General features: G+C 38.6%; 2 protein-coding genes across 3 annotated transcripts; one reads left to right on the top strand and one right to left on the bottom strand.

The window, feature by feature from the left end:
- The first annotated feature begins 1767 nt into the window (after positions 1-1767).
- hint3 (histidine triad nucleotide binding protein 3) lies at positions 1768-12688 on the top strand. 2 transcript variants are annotated; one of them, XM_053633293.1, is made up of 5 exons: positions 1768-2233; positions 6246-6363; positions 6551-6620; positions 6730-6856; positions 7348-8228. In XM_053633293.1, exons 1-5 carry the CDS (start codon positions 1937-1939, stop codon positions 7402-7404), a joined length of 669 nt encoding a protein of 222 aa, XP_053489268.1. In that variant the 5' UTR covers positions 1768-1936; the 3' UTR covers positions 7405-8228. The 2 variants fall into 2 exon arrangements, with proteins under 2 accessions (XP_053489268.1, XP_053489276.1); XM_053633301.1 differs by lacking the exon at positions 7348-8228 and adding an exon at positions 9519-12688 and having other exon boundaries at positions 1777-2233.
- Positions 12689-16314: 3626 nt separating this feature from the next.
- si:dkey-29b11.3 (actin-binding Rho-activating protein-like) lies at positions 16315-18904 on the bottom strand. The gene is made up of 2 exons (XM_053633258.1): positions 18779-18904; positions 16315-17909 (listed from the first exon to the last, which is right to left on the bottom strand). The coding sequence occupies exon 2, from the start codon at positions 17809-17811 to the stop codon at positions 17350-17352; it is 462 nt and encodes a 153-aa protein (XP_053489233.1). The 5' UTR covers positions 17812-17909; positions 18779-18904; the 3' UTR covers positions 16315-17349.
- Positions 18905-18927: the final 23 nt, after the last annotated feature.

The raw sequence follows: 18927 nt of genomic DNA, 5'->3' as shown, positions 1-18927 counted from the left end.
TAGCACATTAACAACAACAGCAGCAAGAACAAAACAACTTGTATTGTGTGTTTCCAATTGCATGCATGAGCTTGTTGCGTTAAAAGTATTTCCACTTTTCTAATCTTGACATCTATGCTCTTTTGTTTACAAATGATTTTGCAAACACAAGTGCTTGCAGAAAATTAATTCCTCAGACAGTGCACTCATACTGCATTCTAATGAGATCAACGCTATAATGCCTCATCTGCCTTACAGCAGTAAGCAGTGAGCTAGTAAATGGTGAACAGCTTTGCGTTACAGAACATTTTAACAGTCTTCTCTAGAGCCTTCTAAGCTGTATGCTGAAATACATGAGATCTGCTTGACCTCATAAAAGTCTTGAAGGTATTCTAAAGGGAATCCCAACACAAGGTCAAATTGATTTTCTTGCCCCGCAACTCTAGTGTTGGGGGTTCAAATCCTGCCTCCACCCTGTGTGTGCAGAGTTTGCATGTTCTCTTCGTGCTTTGGGGGTTTCCTCCGGGTACTCCGGGTGTGTGTGTGTGTGTGTGTGTGATTGTGCCCTGTGATGGGTTGGCACCTGCCCAGGGTATCCACCGCCTTGTGCACCGGGTCCCTTGGGGTAGGCTGCAGGCTCCCCTGTGAACTTGTTAAGCAGTACAAAAAATGGATCAATAGAAAGGTACAACACTTGTGCTACAGAATATGTACAACAGAAACAGCACACCTAATGTTTCATATCTTTAAACCGGCAAGCGAGAATGTAACCTTTAAGAAAGGCCAGATATATCAAATACTTGCAAATACAGGTGAAAATTTAAGCTAAACATCAGTGGCTCTGTTATGCTGTGGGGGCATTTTGCTGGCATGTTTTGGGTCCTCTTGTCCCCTGTGAAGGGTTACTGCAAATTATTACAAAGTTATTCTGACTGATTATCTTTATGCAATTATGAAATATTTCTATCCAGATGGCTCTGACTCCTCTATACAAATAAAAGTGAATTGATCCAAATTGATGGGAGTGCTCTCTTCTACGATGACAATGTTCCCAACGAAAGGGCATGAGAGCTCATTGAATAGTTTGATGTGTCAGAAAATGATGTACACTTCACAGTAACCAAAGAACAACCCAGTTGAACACTACAGGAAATATTCTGCAATCTGTAAGGCAGTGCTCCCCCCCATCATCACCAAAACACCAGCTGAGGGAATATCTTTGGGAATGTACATATAGAAGGTGTCAACAAAGTGTGTCTAATAAATTGGCAAGTTAGAATATACGGTGCTTTAAAACTCCAGCATAATCCCTGCAGTGGTAGTAGTAATAGTAACTGTAATAGTAGAAATGGTAATATACCACTACATCCTGTAAAGCTACAGTAATAGTAATAGTAGCAGTAGTAGGAGAAGTAGTAACACTAGTAGTAGTAGTAGTAGTAGCAATAATAATACTAGCAGTAGTAGTATAGTAGTATTAGCAATGGTAATACTACACTACATACTGTATAGCTACAATAGTAGTAATAGCAGTAGTAGGAGAAGTAATAACACTACTACTAGTAGTAGTAGTGGTAGTACTAATAATAGTAATAATACTAGAAGTAGTAATAGTAGTAGTAGTAGTAGTGGTGGTAATACTCCACTAAATACTGTATAGCTACAGTAGTAGTAATAGTAGCAGTAGTAGGAGAAGTAGTAATACTACTACTAGTAGTAGGAGTAGTAGTAATACATAGCTACAGTATATCTTGATATTAAATTAGAAAATATGTGTTATTACCAGACAACTTATTTGTAGTAGTAGTAGTAGTAGTAGTAGTAGTAGTAATAATAATAATAATAATAATAATAATAATAATAATAATAATAATAAATACAAAAAGAAAGAAAGAAAAGAAGAAAAACAACTCAGGACTCTAAATACTTATCTTCACAAACCCAGACTTACAACAGAATGAAGAAACAGAGATTTGAAAGACCGCCATGTTGGACTGACGTTATCAGCGAAAGCCGCGCACGCGCACACGCACACGCACACATGAGCACACACACACACACACACACGAGCACACACACACACGCACGCACGCACTCACACGCGCACTCGGCTTTGAACTTGAGAATGGCAAGCAGCGAAAATACACCGGCTACAGACGGCGAGTCTGTTCAAAAAGAGCAAGACACTTATGATAAAAAGTGTATTTTCTGTAAGATTGTGAACGGGGAGATGGACACCGAGCTTCTACACAGCGTGAGTGTTAACCGACTAACATTCATGTTCTTGTAGCTGATTATTTACATGTGAAACTAGCCGTAATGACTTAGCATAACACTAGCTAGCTAACTAACACTGACTGGAATATTTGTTTGATTGGAGAATTATATTATTATCCATTCATTTCTTGTTCGAGGCTCTTGGTTGTCAGTAGGTGCACTGACAGGTGCGTTAAGCCACTCGGCTAGTGCTTTGAGGAGTGGAAGAATTATTTTTATTATTATTTTTTGTGTGGAGGAGGAATTGTGTCAGGAGTGGGGTTTCAGTCAGCTGCCCAATTAATTTTACTGTATTATGAGGTAGTAAATGTACAGAAGTGTATTAACACTGTAGATATTCCTGTAAACTTCATTCCAGCATTAAATCTCCAAAATGTTAGAATAATAACTGGACAGATACTGTATAGTGGGAGGAAAAAAATTAAAGTCCACAGTGCTACTGGAAACTATATATGTTATATATGATTTCAGCTAAAAGTCGGTGAAACCTTAAATTAATTTAACTCTATTTAAATCTTTGGTGTGAAATCTTTTGCATTGAGTTGAATTACATCAAATAATCATTGCCCAGTTGTGTTTTTTATTCATTAATGAATTGCATGCCATGTTTTGTTATTGATTTATATATGTAAAGTTGTGGAACAAGTTATTCTATCACATTGTTACAGCTCTAAAAACGCTTGTTACAGAGAAACCATAAAGCACAAAGTCATGTGTCCGTAGACTTTACTGTGGCAGACAACTTATAGAAACATCTCTAGCTCTGCCCGTGACAAAGCGCTGACTCTGGAGACTCCTTCCATAATGGGTAAATAACAGAAAATATCAACAATGATACAGTTTTCTTTGTTAACTGTTTAAATATGTGTATTATTAAGATCGGAAGAGTACATGGATTGTCATACTATTCCACGTGAATGAGTTGGTACTATAGAAAGGATAATCTATTGTGGTGTGGATTAATATAAACCTGTGATTTGAATTATGGATGGCACTCCTATCTTAAGCAGTGCTGACCAATCAGACTTGAGAATTCAGCAATGCTTTGGTATAAATAAAAGACACCCATTAGGGATGGGCGATATCGATTTTTTGCGATATACCGGTAGAAATTCTCCCCACAATAAGATTGAGTCTTCCTGTGATAATAACGATAAAGCCGTGTTGATGATGTATTTCTGTGTGCGACGGTCCGCGACCCATTCACAGCTCACATGCAGAGTGAAAATAAGTACGGCTGAAGGCGTACGTGAAGCTGAGGAGGAGTTTATTGCTAAACGAGGAGCTACTTTACTTCTACAATCTGGAACTGGTTTGGATACAGAAAAACAGTTTTACTTTTAGATCAGTGTTTGTGTTTCTGAGGCTCTCAAGACTGCATGCAGCTGTCACTTGTAGCTAAAACAGTGGTGAATGGTACTATATTTATATCATCACTGATATCGTTCTCGCAATAAATACCAGAAAATATCGTGATATAGTTTTAAGTCCATATCGCTCTTCCTAATTAAAAGACTGAAATTAAGCACCAGTTAAACTGAGATTGACAGTCAATAAAAATACAATCATCCCACTTATTTAAAATGGAACTTTTAAAGATGTTACAGCATCATTTGATTAGGGCTTCAGTGGACATTGATTTTGAAAACCAATTAATCTATTGATCATTTTTTTTGATTAATAGATTAGTTGGATTCTTTCAAAACCTATTAAACACCAGAAATATTTATTTAAATGATTTCTTTGCAGCATTTGAATCAAGTACTACTACTACAGAACTGTTTTCTAATCTTAATTAAATAACATGTCACTAACTGCAATACACTACTGACATTTCTCATATAAGCTGTGACATCATGAATATCTTATCAAGTGCTAAATATTATTATATATGAAACACTCCGATGAGAATTGATTTTGCTTGCCGTGTGTGCGTGAGGCAAATCATTCCCAGTGTGTGGAATTGATTCCAAAGCTTTCGGTTTGACTCTGTTTCAGTGCGTGGAATCAGTGACTACGTTTACATGGACAGCAGTAATCTAATTATTGACCTTAATCTGAGTAAGATAATAATGTGATTAAGGTGTTTACATGAGTCGCTCTTAGAATACTCATGTCATGTTCCCGTTTTACATGTTTTAGAACATAATTAGATTAACAGCCCGCGTCATTATGTCACCGCGTCACGCCATCCGACGTCCCTCCAGAATTTCACGTATCAACATACAATTCGTCTTCGTTATGGTACCGTATACAGTTTTGGGTGTTTTTATTTATTTTTTTTACGAATGCTTTAAGTGCAGTTAATTATTTGTCATGCTATACGTGCTAATAGACAACTGCTTGAAGCGGTGGGTGTGTCCCAAATCGCGTAGTTACCGTCTATATAGTAGCCGAGATACATGTATTTTCCCCACTACAGGCCTATAGTGGGAAAGTATGCGATTTGGGACACAGCCGAACTCTCTTGTTCACCGTAAAACGTAAAACTGCCGTGTGTGATTGTGTCCTGTCACAAAATGCGGTGAAAACTCCCACATGATGTTCATAATGTGATTAAGGTGTTTACATGTCGCTACTACACGTCCATAATGCGACTAAAACAGGAGTACTCCACCTGTCATAATTAGATTATTGCTTACTTTGATTATGACCTTAATTAGATTAAGGTAAGTAAAAATTGCTGTTTACATGGTAGTTTCTTAATTAGAGTATGGTCTTAATCGGATTAAGAGTGGATTATTGTTGTCCATGTAAACGCAGCTACTGAATCGACTCTCTTTGTGACCAACTACAACGCAGGATGGAGAATTAATCACTTGACACACAGGATATGTTAAAAATATACATTGTGTAAGCTAAGAAATGCTATGCTATTGCTTAACACTGCATAATGCACATGCTTCATGACATGAGTTGTGTTTTGAAGTGAGAAAATATTTGTCTCAAATTAATCATTCATGTTCATTTTCAACCCATCGAGTTGCCATACAAACTTTTTGTGGCCAAAGTACCATGCGATAATGTTTTCTGATAGTTCAGTAAAGATGGATAAATATGACCATTGTGTATTATAGTCAGAAAATTTAATAAGGTAGGACAACGGTAGTTAGTAAACATGGTTTAACAAGGGACATTGTGCTTTCACTGTTTCTCACATTCGCAAAAATGAATGAATTCAAACAAAATATTACTGACATGAGAACACAAGTTATTTCATGAGGCCAACAGCCTAGTGTTAAAGAAAGTTTTCCCATATTTCAGAGCACATTGGTTGGACTGTCTTCTCTGTTCTAATCTAACATGCTCGACCATTTCCATTAAATGTGTTTTTAGTCTAAATGAAGTGTCGTATCATGGGGGCAGTGGTGGCTTGGTGGTTAAGGCTGTGGGTTATTGTTCAGAAAGACGGGGGTTCAAGCCCCAGCGCTGCCAAGCTGCCAGTGTAGGGCCCTCGAGCAAGGCCCTAAACCTCTCTGCTCAAGGGGCACTGTATCATGACTGACCCTGCACTCTGAGCCCAGCTTCCTGACATGCTGGGTTATGCAAAGAAATGAATTTCACTGTACACATGTATATGTGACCAATAAAGACTCATTATCTCATTATCATCATCACAGCATGCTTCATAACACAGGTGGCTTAATCGGTAATCCTTGCCAGCTATTTTTATCAAATGATATCAGTTTTGTTTATTAATTGTTGGAGCACTGCATATGAGAATCCATCTTCAGGGTGTTTCACAGTCATTATCAGGAGCAAGACTGGATCGGAAGCAGACATTCACTGGTCGTAAATAAGTTTCGGTAGCACAAATGATTATTTTAATCATGAACATGTGTATTTTACACAGGTTTTTGTATACTTTATCCTTTCATTGTCCTGAAATTCACTTGTGCAGTTGTGCTGTTCGCTTGTGTGCTACTTGACAGTAAACGATTGTGTTCAGTATCTTAAATTTTACCCAGTAAACTTTCTCTTTTTCTCAGGATGAAGACACGTCATGTTTCAGAGATATAAAACCGGGGGCTCCTCATCACTATCTTGTTGTGCCAACAAAGCACGTAGGGAATTGTAAATCACTTCGCAAAGAACATGTTCCACTAGGTAAATACTCAAGTACTCACAGTACACTGGCTTCAGGGATCCTACATTTTTATTATTGGAGCAATGAATACATTTTATGAAGAGCGGCATTTAATCTGTTTTATTTTCAAACTCTATAAAATAGATCCATCTTTTTTTTTACAGTGTTTTCAGCTCTGTGTATGTCTCTCTTACCTGTTTTTCTTAGTGGAGAAATTGCTGGAAACAGGAAAAGCAGTTCTTCAGAAGAACAACGTCACCGATTTAAATGATGTCAGGTAATTTGAACTGAATTACAAACTTGTATCTGTTTTGTAACATTGCTAGTAAAGTGCTGGTTTGAAGTGTACCATTTGTTTTTCAATATCCTGATCATTTGTATTTTAGGTTTGGTTTTCACTGGCCTCCATTTCATTCTGTTGCACATCTGCACCTCCACGTGTTGGCACCTGCCAGTCAAATGGGCTTCATCTCTCGCTTCATCTACCGCCTAGACTCCTACTGGTTCGTCACGGTGAGAATTCTGAATAGATGATTTGGGGCTTGTTTTTGGAGGTGCCATTGTAAAGTCTGGGACCAATGTTACAGACTGTAAGTGTTCACAGTAGTTTGCATTTGCATCACTCATGCCAAAATACGCAGTTTGTGGAAAAAGTAAGTAAATTCTGTGGTAATGATGTTCTCATTTCAAGACCTGGCAAGAATGGTCTTTCAATCACTCACTTTTTTTTATCATTTCAAATAACAGACCTAGGCATGTGCCAAATTTTCACATCATGGAATTTGCCTAGTGTTATAACTAGTTTTATTTAAAAATAGTAGGCTAGTACTTTAAAACACAGCTTGCCACCTCATAGCTTCAGGGCACCGGCACAATCCTGAGCTCTGGGACCACCATTTCCCCCCCAAAAAATATGTAGGTAGGTGGATTGGCTATGCTAAATTGCCCCTAGATGTGAGTGTGTGTGTGTGTGTGTGTGTGTGTGTGTGTGTGTGTGTGCACAGTGCGACGGACCAGCGTCCAGGATTAATTCCACCTCATGCTCAGTGTTCCCTGGATAGGCTCTGGATCCACGGCAGCCCTGTCCAAGATTAAAGCAGTTACTGAAGAATGAATTTGTGATTGAAGTTAGCTGTCCAAATACTGCCTCTCAAACGGAAAACAGAATGCTGATGATATTTTGAATTTCACGCAGTAACAGCACTACATTAAATGTCATGTTGCATTGTATGTACAAATGCCTATTCAGCGCAATCTTTAACTCATCCCCCCAAACCTAGTGCACATTATACGATTGTAGCCTTCAATTATCCAGCCGCTGACTCATTTTGGCACTCGGAGAGTACACCCCTAGCTCAGCAACTATTTGCTGTGCCCTTCTACAGTGAATGATCCCAATGTAGACTTTCCCAATAATGTAGGCTTACATAATGTGCAGATAATCTAGTTTGGAATATTACACTTGGACTGCTTTTACCATGTGTCTGCACTTCTTTATCAACTGCCTCGCTGTATTTTCCTGACTATTTGACATGGCAACAACTAGTAAATAAATTGGTCTAATTGACTATTGTATACAACACCTAACATGTATTTGAATATATGTATGTATGTATGTATGTATGTATGTATGTATGTGTGTGTGTGTGTGTGTGTATGTATGTATGTATGTATGTATGTATGTATGTGTGTATGTGTGTGTGTATGTATGTGTGTGTGTGTGTGTGTGTGTGTGTGTGTGTGTGTTATGTCCTAATACTGCACAGAGTTGAATAGTTTCTTATAGTCATACTTTTTTCCTCAAAATGTCCCGTTCCACTTTCACTTACCTTAAAATATTAATAAATTTAGTGTATGGCTCACAAATACGCAGTGTGTCCCAAAAGTCTCCATATACGGGACTATGTTTGCCAACACCATGCCAGTTGTGCCTTCGTCAGTGGATGTTCGTGGACGTTCACTTCTCAGTTGGTCTGCAACACTTCCAGTCTTGTTTAATTTGTTAATAAATTTGGCATCAGTGTCGTGTGTGATGTGCTCGCCATGTTTCCTGTTAAAGTCCATCGCAACCTTGTGACTGCTTCCCGATCCAGCCACAAAAATGATTCCAATACGTTCTTTTGTCAAAGGCTTTCTTAAAGGCTATCTGAAAAATGGAACCAAAAAAAAAAAAAAACATTTTGGCACTCATGGTAAATATGAGCAATGAAGGCAGCCTTCTTTGCTCATATTGACCAAGTGTAGTAGCCATTTTGTTGTAATACTGTGGTTAACCTTTGGGTGGCAGTATAAAGAAATGAATAAGTGGGTGCACCTAGGGTAGAAGGAAAGCTGTTTCTGGGAACAGAGGAAGCACACAGTTTTTGACCATGAGTGTGAACGTGTGTGTGTGTGTGTGTGTGTGTGTGTGTGTGTGTGTGTGTGTGTGTGTGTGTGTCTCTTTTCACAGTGTTTGATTTGAACTTGTATTCTATTTGATTGCATTTAATGATGCAAGGTTCAGGTCTGGCTTGAACATGTTTGAACTGTGGAATTAACAAACGACAACATCAAACTAATGGTGAGATTTATTTGTCAAAAGGAACCATTTAAAATAAAAGGTGGACAATGAGCAATGAAGAGAACATTTGCTTTTTTTTGACACGATTCAATTACTTGCTCACTCTTCGAAACCCAATTCACCTCTGACTTTAATGGAAAGTCAATACACCAAGGGTGCCAATATTACTGGAGGGCACTGTAAATGAACTAAGTATGGAACAGTTTGGAAGACATTTTGCTAAAAAGGTGTTAATTTCCCCTATGTATGGAGACTTTTGGGACACTCTGTACTTATGTGGCCCAGTTACAGTTTGAGTTTGACACCCCTGCTCTAAAGCCTACACTCCACTCTTCTCACTACATTTAGAATCAGCCAAGAAGTAACACTGATTTCTAGGGCTGTCATATTACCGATACACACTGCTCGGTTACTGAAATACAATCATGGAGGAAGCAGAGATGCTCAAGCTTTTCATATGTTGTAGAAAGCATTCTCGGGCATTAAAATAGAAAATAAAAGTTGTATCCACTACAAGACTAAGCAGAGGTTAGGACATTAAAAGGAATACTGTGTACATGAGAGAAACAAATAAAAACTGTACAGTGTCTTGTGTTGTTGTTTTTTATATTACAGGCTGATCAGTTGCTCCAAAGACTGAACTCAATGGACTAATAGAAGAATGGAAATGTCATGTTGCCTTTACACTGAGAATGTAAATGGATCGTCTCAGTGCTTAAGGAAAAGAGGTGAAGCGAAAGTGCCTCCAGGTTATGATTTATTTTAGTCATTATTATTTGCATGTTAGCTTGTCTGTTTCTGACAGACAAACTGGGCAAATTTGGAGATAAGCCTTTTAAATAATTTATTTTGACTGTTAAGTGGACAGGTTTATTTAACTGATGAATGCTTGAGAATAATCTGATATTTACATCACAGTCCCTGACAAAGGCATTTTTAAGTAATGTGTATGTCTGCCTGAATAACTAGATACAATTTCTGATACTGAGATTTAAAAAAAAAAACCCACATCTATGTGCAATATAATATTTGTATAGCATGCCATACTCTCAGATTTAGTAGCATGTGATTAAGGCATAATGCATTCCAATAAAGTCAACTTTGGCTAATTACAATCAACATTCCCTACCATTAATAAATATGAAAATAAAACACAACAGAGAATAAAGGACATTGAGCTGTGTTTAGATCATATTTGACCTCAAATGTGTCTCATATTCAACCTGAAGATCAGTGTGACAGGTTTATACTGTTTTTACCTAAATTCATGAAAGAAAAGGGGGGAAAAAACAACATTCTTTTGGCTTGGGTAGGACTGTACTAATGAACTCTAATATTTTTCATAGATTGCATGTTCAATTTAAACTGTACAATGGTATGTCATATCCTGTCTACAACAATTTGTTGTTCGTTTAAGTGCGAGTGTGTGTGTGAGTGAGTGTGTGAACTGCTGATAGATTGGACCTGTTCAGTCCTGATCATTAACCCTAGGCTGCTATACTCTGACCCAAGAACTCTGAATACCTGTGTAATGCAAGAATGTAAACAATTTTATTGTATTTGTGCAAAAGGTTGTTGTGAATTAAATCTAATTGACTCTCAGAATTATTTTTTTTTTAAATCAGTGTTAGGGGTCCTTTCTGTATCTGGCTCAAGCATGTGTATTTATGCAGATCAAAAATCCAGTGTGTATGATTTTACAACCATTTCAGTGTTTTTCCACCTATATTGACACTACCAAAAAATAATAATAATAATAATTATTGTATTAATGCAATTTTATTATTATGGCCTATTCATACACCCTGCCCATTTCTTCCAAAGAAAATTAGTTTAATTGAGTTTAAGATAAGTTCATGTGACTAGACAAATTAATCATTTGTCATTAAAAGTGCAAAGTTAGTCATTAGCACACAGTAGTAAAGTAAAACACACATTGCAATCGTACATGGACAAATGTAATTAATTGTAAGGGCATGTATAAAAATACATTTATGTTGAATTGGACTAGGGACAGCACGGTGGCACAGCTCCAGGGTCCCCAGTTCGGTCAGGTTACTAATTATGAAATTGTAGTGTCCGTTGATGGACTGACTTGCACCCATCCAGGGTGCATTCTTGCCTCATGTCTAGTGTTCCCATGATCCACTGTGACCTTGACCAGGATGAAGCAGTTACTGAAGATGAATGAATCAGTGTGAATGTTTTTCTTCCCTAGTTTCATAAATATTTTATCATTTTTATTTCACACAATTGGTGTGCATGCAGAACATTTCAGGTTTGACACTTCTCTTATCCTTTTTTTTATGGGGCTAGAAAGTGCTTTTTTTCTTCTTTCTTTATTTCCCCCATATTCGTGTTGAATATTTCTGGTGGGGGACCAAATATGAACCTGAAATTTTGACAGAAATAAGTCCTCTATAGTAGCATTCTGCTGTAAACATTGTGAGTCTGAGATTGGCAGTAAATTCTGCAGGACAGTGGACCTCGAGGGCCAGCTTTGAAGAACCAACCTGATCTATAATTTTGGTACAGGTGTACAGTTGGTATATGTGAATAGATTTTATCCAAATATGGAAGTACAATGTTCAGTTTGGTGTTTTACAAATGAACAGTGTCAAACAGAGCTGTGGTGTAGTTTCTCCTGTGATAAAAGCAGTAAGTGACTTCTGAGCTGTAGTCAATTACTGCCATTATGACTTAAGCATAACATTAGCTTGCATAACATTAGCTACCTAACTACCATTGACTGGAATATGTGTTTAATTGGAGAAGAACAGTGCCACTGATTTAAATGATGTCAGGTAATTTGTAATTTGGTTACAATCTTGTATCTGTTTTTTAACTTGAATAACATTGCTAGTAAAGTGCTGTTTTGAAGTGTTTTTCAATGTGTTGATCATTTGGTTTTCACTGTTGCACATCTGCAACTCCATGTGTTGGCACCTGCCAGTCAAATGGGCTTCATGTCTGGCTTCAAATAACGCCTAGACTCCTACTGGTTTCATCACAGTGAGAATGTTGATTTGGGGCTTGGTTTTGGCTGTTTCATTAAAAATACTTTTACATCTGGGACCAAATTTACAGGGGCTTAGGGCACCTAAAGAAGAACTGTTTTGAACTTCTCTCACTGGGAAGGTAGGTACACCGTGCAAATGATGTGTTTTTTCACTGTGACGTGGAAGTGGCGCTACATTATATCAAGGCGCGTTTGAAAACAGATCATTCATAGAGCTAGCTTATGCTATATGTATCTAAATCCAACATGTTTCTAAGTCTCAAACAAAAAAGGTTCTGGCTTTAGTTGTTCTTTGGAGAAAATGGGAGAAATAAATAGAGGGCAAGAAAATGGATGCAGTTTCCTGTGGGCAAAGCAGCACAGCTCTCTCCATAGAGAAACAATAGCTCCATCTGTGAGAAGCATTTTTACTGCTGATGATCTGTAGGCAGCCTTACTGTTTACAGAAGTGGTCTGTTGAACAGTCATTCAATTTGACTCTGGGAAGTACATATTTATTTTTGATTGAACTACCTAAATCTGCTCAGTGAGTTAGTCAGTGACCTTTTAGCACTGACATATTGTGATTTGGCATAGAATGAAAACCTCTTTTGTTTGCCTGTCCTCAGGCAAAACATCTATGAAAGAGCCTTTCAGCTGATTATGCTTCTCCCTTTAGTAGACTGTCGCAGTGCCCTGTATATGCATGGATTAAATCATTTTATATACTGTGCATAGATAATTTGCATTAATTTAATCAGACCCTTTTCTTGCAGTATCTGAAAACCTAACAGGGAGGTACCCATAAGCCAATTATTTTGTCAGGTTTCTAACATCTACCGCATTTTTAGCGCTCCAATCAGTCCAAAATATGTAGTATGTGGAAAGAGTAAGTAGTTTCTGTGATGCTAATAAATAATCCATCCATCCACCCATCCATCCATCTTCTACCGCTTACTCCTTTTCAGGGTCACAGGGAACCTGGAGCCTATCCCAGGGAGCATCGGGTACAAGGCAGGGTACTCCCCGGACAGGGTGCCAGTCCATTGCAGGGCACAACCACATACACACTCACATTCATACACTACAGACACTTTGTATATATTGACACATGCCAATCAGCCTACCATGCATGTCTTTGGACTGGGGGAGGAAGACGGAGTACCCGTAGGAAACCCCCACAGCACGGGGAGAACATGCAAACTCCGCACACACGTGGCCCCGGTGGGACTCGAACCCCGGACCCTGGAGGTGTGAGGCAAATGTGCTAACCACTAACCACCGTGGGCCCCTGCTAAAAAATGTTTATGTAGATAATGTTCTTGTCTCAAAACCTGCCTAGATTGACATGGGCATGTGTTACATTTCTAGGGGTGTCATATTACCAATACACACAGCTTAATTTCTGGAATAGAATCATGGTGGAAGCAGAGATCAATCCATCCATTTTCCATACTGCTTATCCTACACAGGGTCGTGGGGGAGCCTGGAGCCTATTCCATGGAATTTGTACCACAAGTCAGGGGACACTTTGGACGGGGTGCCAACTTATCACAGGGCACAATCACACACATTTACACACTACATACTATTTGTGAATGCCAATCAGTTTGGAGAAAACTGGAGTACCTGGAGGAAACCCCCGAAGCAGAGCATTCTCAAGCATTAAAATAGAAACTAAAAGATGTATCCTGTTCAAGAGAGAAAGTCATCACATTAAAAGGAATATTGTGTACATGAATGAGAGAAACAAATAAAAACTGTTACAGGCTGATCAGTTGCTCCAAAGACGGAACTCAATGGATTAATAGAAGAATGGAAATGTCATGTTGCTTTTACATTAAGAATGCAAATGGATCGACTCAGTGCTAAAGGAAAAGAGGTGAAGCTAAAGTGCCTCTGGGTAATAATGATTATTTTAGATTTACATTTATTCATTTAGCAGACGCTTTTATCCAAAGCGACTTACAAATGAGGAAATACAAGCAAAGTGATATATATTAAGTGGAGAACAATACAAGTAGTGCTACTATACAAGATTTTTAATTGAGTTCTAGAGAAGCAAAGTAGAGGTAAGAGCCAGTGTAAGTGCAGAATGTTTTTTCTTAATATAAGGGGGTGAAGGGCAAGGTAGGGGTTAGTTAGCTGTTCACGGAAGAGGTGGGTCTTTAGGTGGGTCTTTTTTTGAAGATAGTGACAGAGTCTGTGGTCCGGATTGAGGTTGGAAGTTCATTTCACCATTGAGGGATGGTGAATTTGAAGGTTCTGGAAAGGGACCTCGTGCCTCACTGAGTAGACACTACCAGGCGTCGGTCGTTAAGTGATCGCAGGTTGCATGAGGGAACATAAACCTCAAGGAGGGTGTTGAGGTAGGGGGTGCTGTTCCAGACAAGGTCTTGTACGTGAGCATCAAGGCCTTGAATTTGATGTGGGCAGCTACAGGAAGCCAGTGGAGGGAGATGATGAGGGGTGTGACATAGGTTCTTTTGGACTGGGTGAAGATGAGACGTGCTGCTGCATTCTGAATTAACTGAAGGGGTTTGATGGAGCTGGCTAGGAGGCCCGAGAGTAGTGTATTGCTATAGCCCAGTTTTGAGATAACAATGAGATAGCCTGAACTAGTAGCTGTGTGGCCTGTTCAGTGATATAGGGTCTGGGTTTCTTGATGTTGTACAGAATGAACCTACAGGATCATGCAGTTGTTGAAATGTGGTTAGTGAAGGTCAAGTGGTCATCGAAAGTCACCTCAAGGTTTCTGGTTGGCTTGAGTATGGTTGAGCCAAGCTGTACAGTGAAGTTGTGGGTGATTGAGGGGCAGGCTGGGATGATGAAAAACTCAGTTTTTGCCAAGTCGAGCTTAAGGTGGTGTTCCTTCATCCAGTTCGAGACGTCAAACAGGCAGGCGGACATGTGTGCTGAGACAGATGTATCATAAGGCTGGGAGGACAAATAGAGCTGGGTGTCATCAGCATAGCAGTGATGAGAAGCCATGAGACTCAATCACAGGCCCCAGAGATGTAATATAAATAGAAAAGAGCAGTGGACTGACCCCTGGTGAACCCCAGTTGCGAGTTGCTTTGTTTTATTTAGCATATTAGCTTGTCTGTTTCTGCCAGACAGACAGGCAAATTTGGAACTACATTCGAAACATTTGAAGAGATTAACTTTTTAATTAATAGTTGTTTTCACTGTTAAGTGGACAGTTTTATTTTAACTGGTGAATGTCTGAGAATAATCTGTTTACATCACAGTCCTTGACAAATGTGTTTGTATTTAGGTAACTACGTCTGCCCGAATAACTAGAACAAATTCTTCTTATACTGTGTAGACAAGCATGTGATTATTTTATTGAGCATTTTAATTATAATACATTTCATTAAAGTAAATGGGCCTCATTTATCAGTCTTTTAGTAAAGTTGTAAATGTTTGCATAACCAAAGCGAACAAAAAATTTCCATCGGGTTTACACAATTTTTGGAACTGCTGACTTTCTTCATACTCGTGTGTATGTTGATGAACGCCAATCACCTGTAAATTACCAGGTGCATGCACGCCACAGCTGATTTGCATTTGGTGACTCCTACAAAACTCCATAAAAGGCAAAGCTAACACAGCTGAAATGATGACTAAATAGCAAAAAAGTCTTAGCAGTAGTGAAAGCTATTTTGACTCATGTCCATTTTGATAAATGTATAGATTATTTAACAGTGTGACCACCCCTTGAGAAGGCCAAAATCTGGTGCCAGATGTGAATTGGATGTAAATTAATTGACATGAAAATGTAGGGGAGAAATATATCTACTGTAACCAGGTGATCTTGGATGGAAAGCACATAGAGAATCGACCTGTCGAAGAATGCACCAATGTGAGAGTCACAGGAAGCCAGATGATAGTACACTAGGGATTATACAGCACAGTACAGCTTGAGACCAGATTTGTCACTTAGTGCTGGCTCTAATAAAGTGTTGCACGGCAGTAAAAGAATATGCCGACATAATAAACAGAACCGACATAAACACTGCTTGAATCTGTCCGCCTATAAGAATACAGTGGCATTCCTAATTGAATGACTGGTCTTGTTTATCTTAATTTATGGATTAATTTTCATTGCTTGCTTTATTTTTTCATATTTAATATTTCTTTAATTAATACCATAAAGGTTAAATGACTGGGTCTCACAAAAGCTTCATTAAATTTGTGTGTAGCTAAAAATACACAAAGTATTAACACTTGACAGCACAGTTTCTGTATATAAAAGTGCAGTAACTCATAGCAATTGACATGATTTGAAGCTAATCAATTGAGGTTTATATTAAGTCTTCTAATGCGTAAATTTACACACATTCAGGAGCATGAGTAGGATACAAACGTTTTTCCTAAATTACGAGATTTGCATAAATACTATTTAAACAATCATGGTACAAAAAAAATCACAATGACATTTACCAAGACAAAACGATGATGCCACTTCAGCGCATCTTTCAAGCGGAGATCTCAAATCACCTACGCGACTCAGTTATTCTGGATTCATATGTTGAATAAGCTGTTTTTATTAGCAGTGAAAACAAAGACTGCTCTTTTGATGTATTATATGTTAAAACGCAGAGCTCCTATACAAAATGTGTAAATGTTTGCAGGTCTGAAACAGTCATTTAAGTGTTTATTTTTGGTATATTCCATCTCACCTGCAGCCCACCTGCTGTGAATACTTATGTACATGTGCTTTTTTGCTTTTTATTTTTAATAAATTTGCAAAGATTTCAAACAAACTTCTTTCATGTTGTCATTATGGGCTATTGTTTGTAGAATTTTGAGGAAAATAATGAATTTAATCCATTTTGGAATAAGGCTGTAACATAACAAAATGTGGAAAAAGTGAAGCACTGTGAATACTTTCCGTATGCACTGTAAATCCTGCCACTTTTATTAATAAATCATACAAAATGATTGTCATGTTAATGTGCAACGTCAGCTTGTAGTCTAATGAAAAACGTACACTGGTATCTTCTATGGACAAATGAATATATTGTCATTTTTAATCCATGCAAATATTCATGTGTAGATTACTTACGACACCTGGGATACCTTAAACCGAGTATGAAATCATACTCCAACCCCAGCAAAAGCACAGCTGCCCTGTTTATCCTAAACAGAAACTGACAAGGCATGAATAGTTTTAGCAGAGGGGTTAGAGGCAGCTGGGAGGTATAGGAAATCATGTAAATGTTTTCATTGCAGTTGCAATTTTCTGAGCAGACAGCAGTGGGCTCTAAAGATTACACACTGTTCCTTTAATGCATGTGTCACTGAGCCGAGCCCACTCAATGCAGATTTGAATCTTTGTTGTAACTGGGAACTCACTCAAAGAAAAACCAAGGATAGTGGCCTTATCCAAAAGCACTTTATACAATTTTAATCGTCATAATTTGTTTGTATGTTAAGAATTTTTTATGGAAGCAGTGAGATAAGCACTCGATCATCTTTTCCTTGCCACAGCATCTCCCCTTTGAATTGCACTAGCCCTTGTTTCCGTGCCCGGAGCAGCACTCCCACTAGCTTGTTCGAAATAGAGACATAAAATTCAAACAGTCTGCCAAACTCAACTTCCCATCTCCCATCTTCTCGCCTGTGCCCAAGTTCTCTAATAATCTGGCACAGCTCCGTCACCTCTCTGCCGATATGGGAGTGAGCTTCCTTGCCTCTGCGCTCAGTGCGAGAACCCTCCGGAGGTCGGCCATAGTCCTCCTGACCCCACTCAGGACGAAAGGCCATCACCTCATCACTAGTGAATGGATTGTGTTTCTGATAATCCTTGTGATCTTCAGACCATTTCTGCCAGGTCTGTGTTAGTTCTTTCACTGAAGCTGAATGGTATTCAGGGGTCTGCCTGTCTCTCTCCATGAGGAACATTATAACGTCTCTGTGTTGGACTGACACACACCAGGAGTGCTAGTGCTCATCTTCATGCGTCGTTTACAGGACACCAAGGAGATCCAACTACAGCAAACCTATGAATAATGTAACAGAAGTACAAACAATGTTAACCTGCTCTACTTAGTCCTTGTCTTTATTCTTAACTAGAGCTACACTCAGAAATAATACATTCAAAATGAACAAAATTTGAGTAATGCTTGTCACTTGAGTGGCAGCGTAAGGAATGTGTCTTTTGTAGGTATTGCATCATATCATATCATATTATACAGGGGGAATGGCACAGAATTTGCATGTTCTCCCCATGCTTCAGGGATTTCTTCCGGGTACTCCGGTTTCCTCCCCCACTCCAAAGACATGCGTTGTAGACTCATTGGCATTTCCAAATTGTCCGTAGTGTGTGACTGTGTGTGCAATTGTGCCCCGCAGTGGGTTGGCACCCCGTCCAGGGTGTCCCCCGCCCTTGTGCCCAGAGTTCCCTGGGATAGGCTCCAGGTTCACCCGCAACCCTGTGTAGGATAAGTGGTACAGAAAATGGATGGACAATATAAATATAATTGTTCAGGGACATAATGAATGCACATAATTGAAACTGTTGTCTTTTTCTGGGTTTATTTACATTGCTTATACCTTGGGAAAAAAACAGGTACATGTAAAACTTTTTTTTTTTTTCTGATAATGTACCTTCTCAAGTATGGAATGCATTAACGCATTTTTTATCCAATTATGGGCAATAAGGGCACGAGTCACGCCTTGAGATATTATGCTACAAGAAATTAAGAATATGTTTGATTATTAAACCCAAAAGTTTTGCTAAGTTTGAGCACTTTTGAAAGAAAGCTCCCGGGACTACACAACGACCTGTCTCTGGTTGTAAAGATAGTAAAATCATCTGTGTGTCGTCTCTGGCAGTTTCAAAGATATATATAAACAATAACGTACTTACATTATTCATGTGTTGCATTTCATCGGCTGCATCAGAATCTTTTACAAATGTTGTACCCGCGAGTATTCCGAGCAACACCAAGCACAAATGATAACAATGAAAAACAAACAACAACAACAACAACAACAACAAAAAACACCCTTATCAGA

The sequence above is a fragment of the Ictalurus furcatus genome, chromosome 1 (genome assembly GCF_023375685.1).
Source record: "Ictalurus furcatus strain D&B chromosome 1, Billie_1.0, whole genome shotgun sequence".
NCBI lineage: Eukaryota > Metazoa > Chordata > Actinopteri > Siluriformes > Ictaluridae > Ictalurus > Ictalurus furcatus.
Note: the sequence above shows the minus strand (reverse complement) of the source record. Positions and strands in the feature narration are given on the sequence as shown.

Coding starts and splice junctions, on each gene's coding strand:
- hint3 (XM_053633293.1), top strand. CDS start 1,937: ATGAAGAAACAGAGATTTGAAAGACCGCCATGTTGGACTGACGTTATC. Junction 2,234..6,245: donor ACACCGAGCTTCTACACAGC/GTGAGTGTTAAC, acceptor TCTTTTTCTCAG/GATGAAGACACGTCATGTTT. Junction 6,621..6,729: donor ACCGATTTAAATGATGTCAG/GTAATTTGAACT, acceptor TTTGTATTTTAG/GTTTGGTTTTCACTGGCCTC.
- si:dkey-29b11.3 (XM_053633258.1), bottom strand. CDS start 17,811: ATGTTCCTCATGGAGAGAGACAGGCAGACCCCTGAATACCATTCAGCT.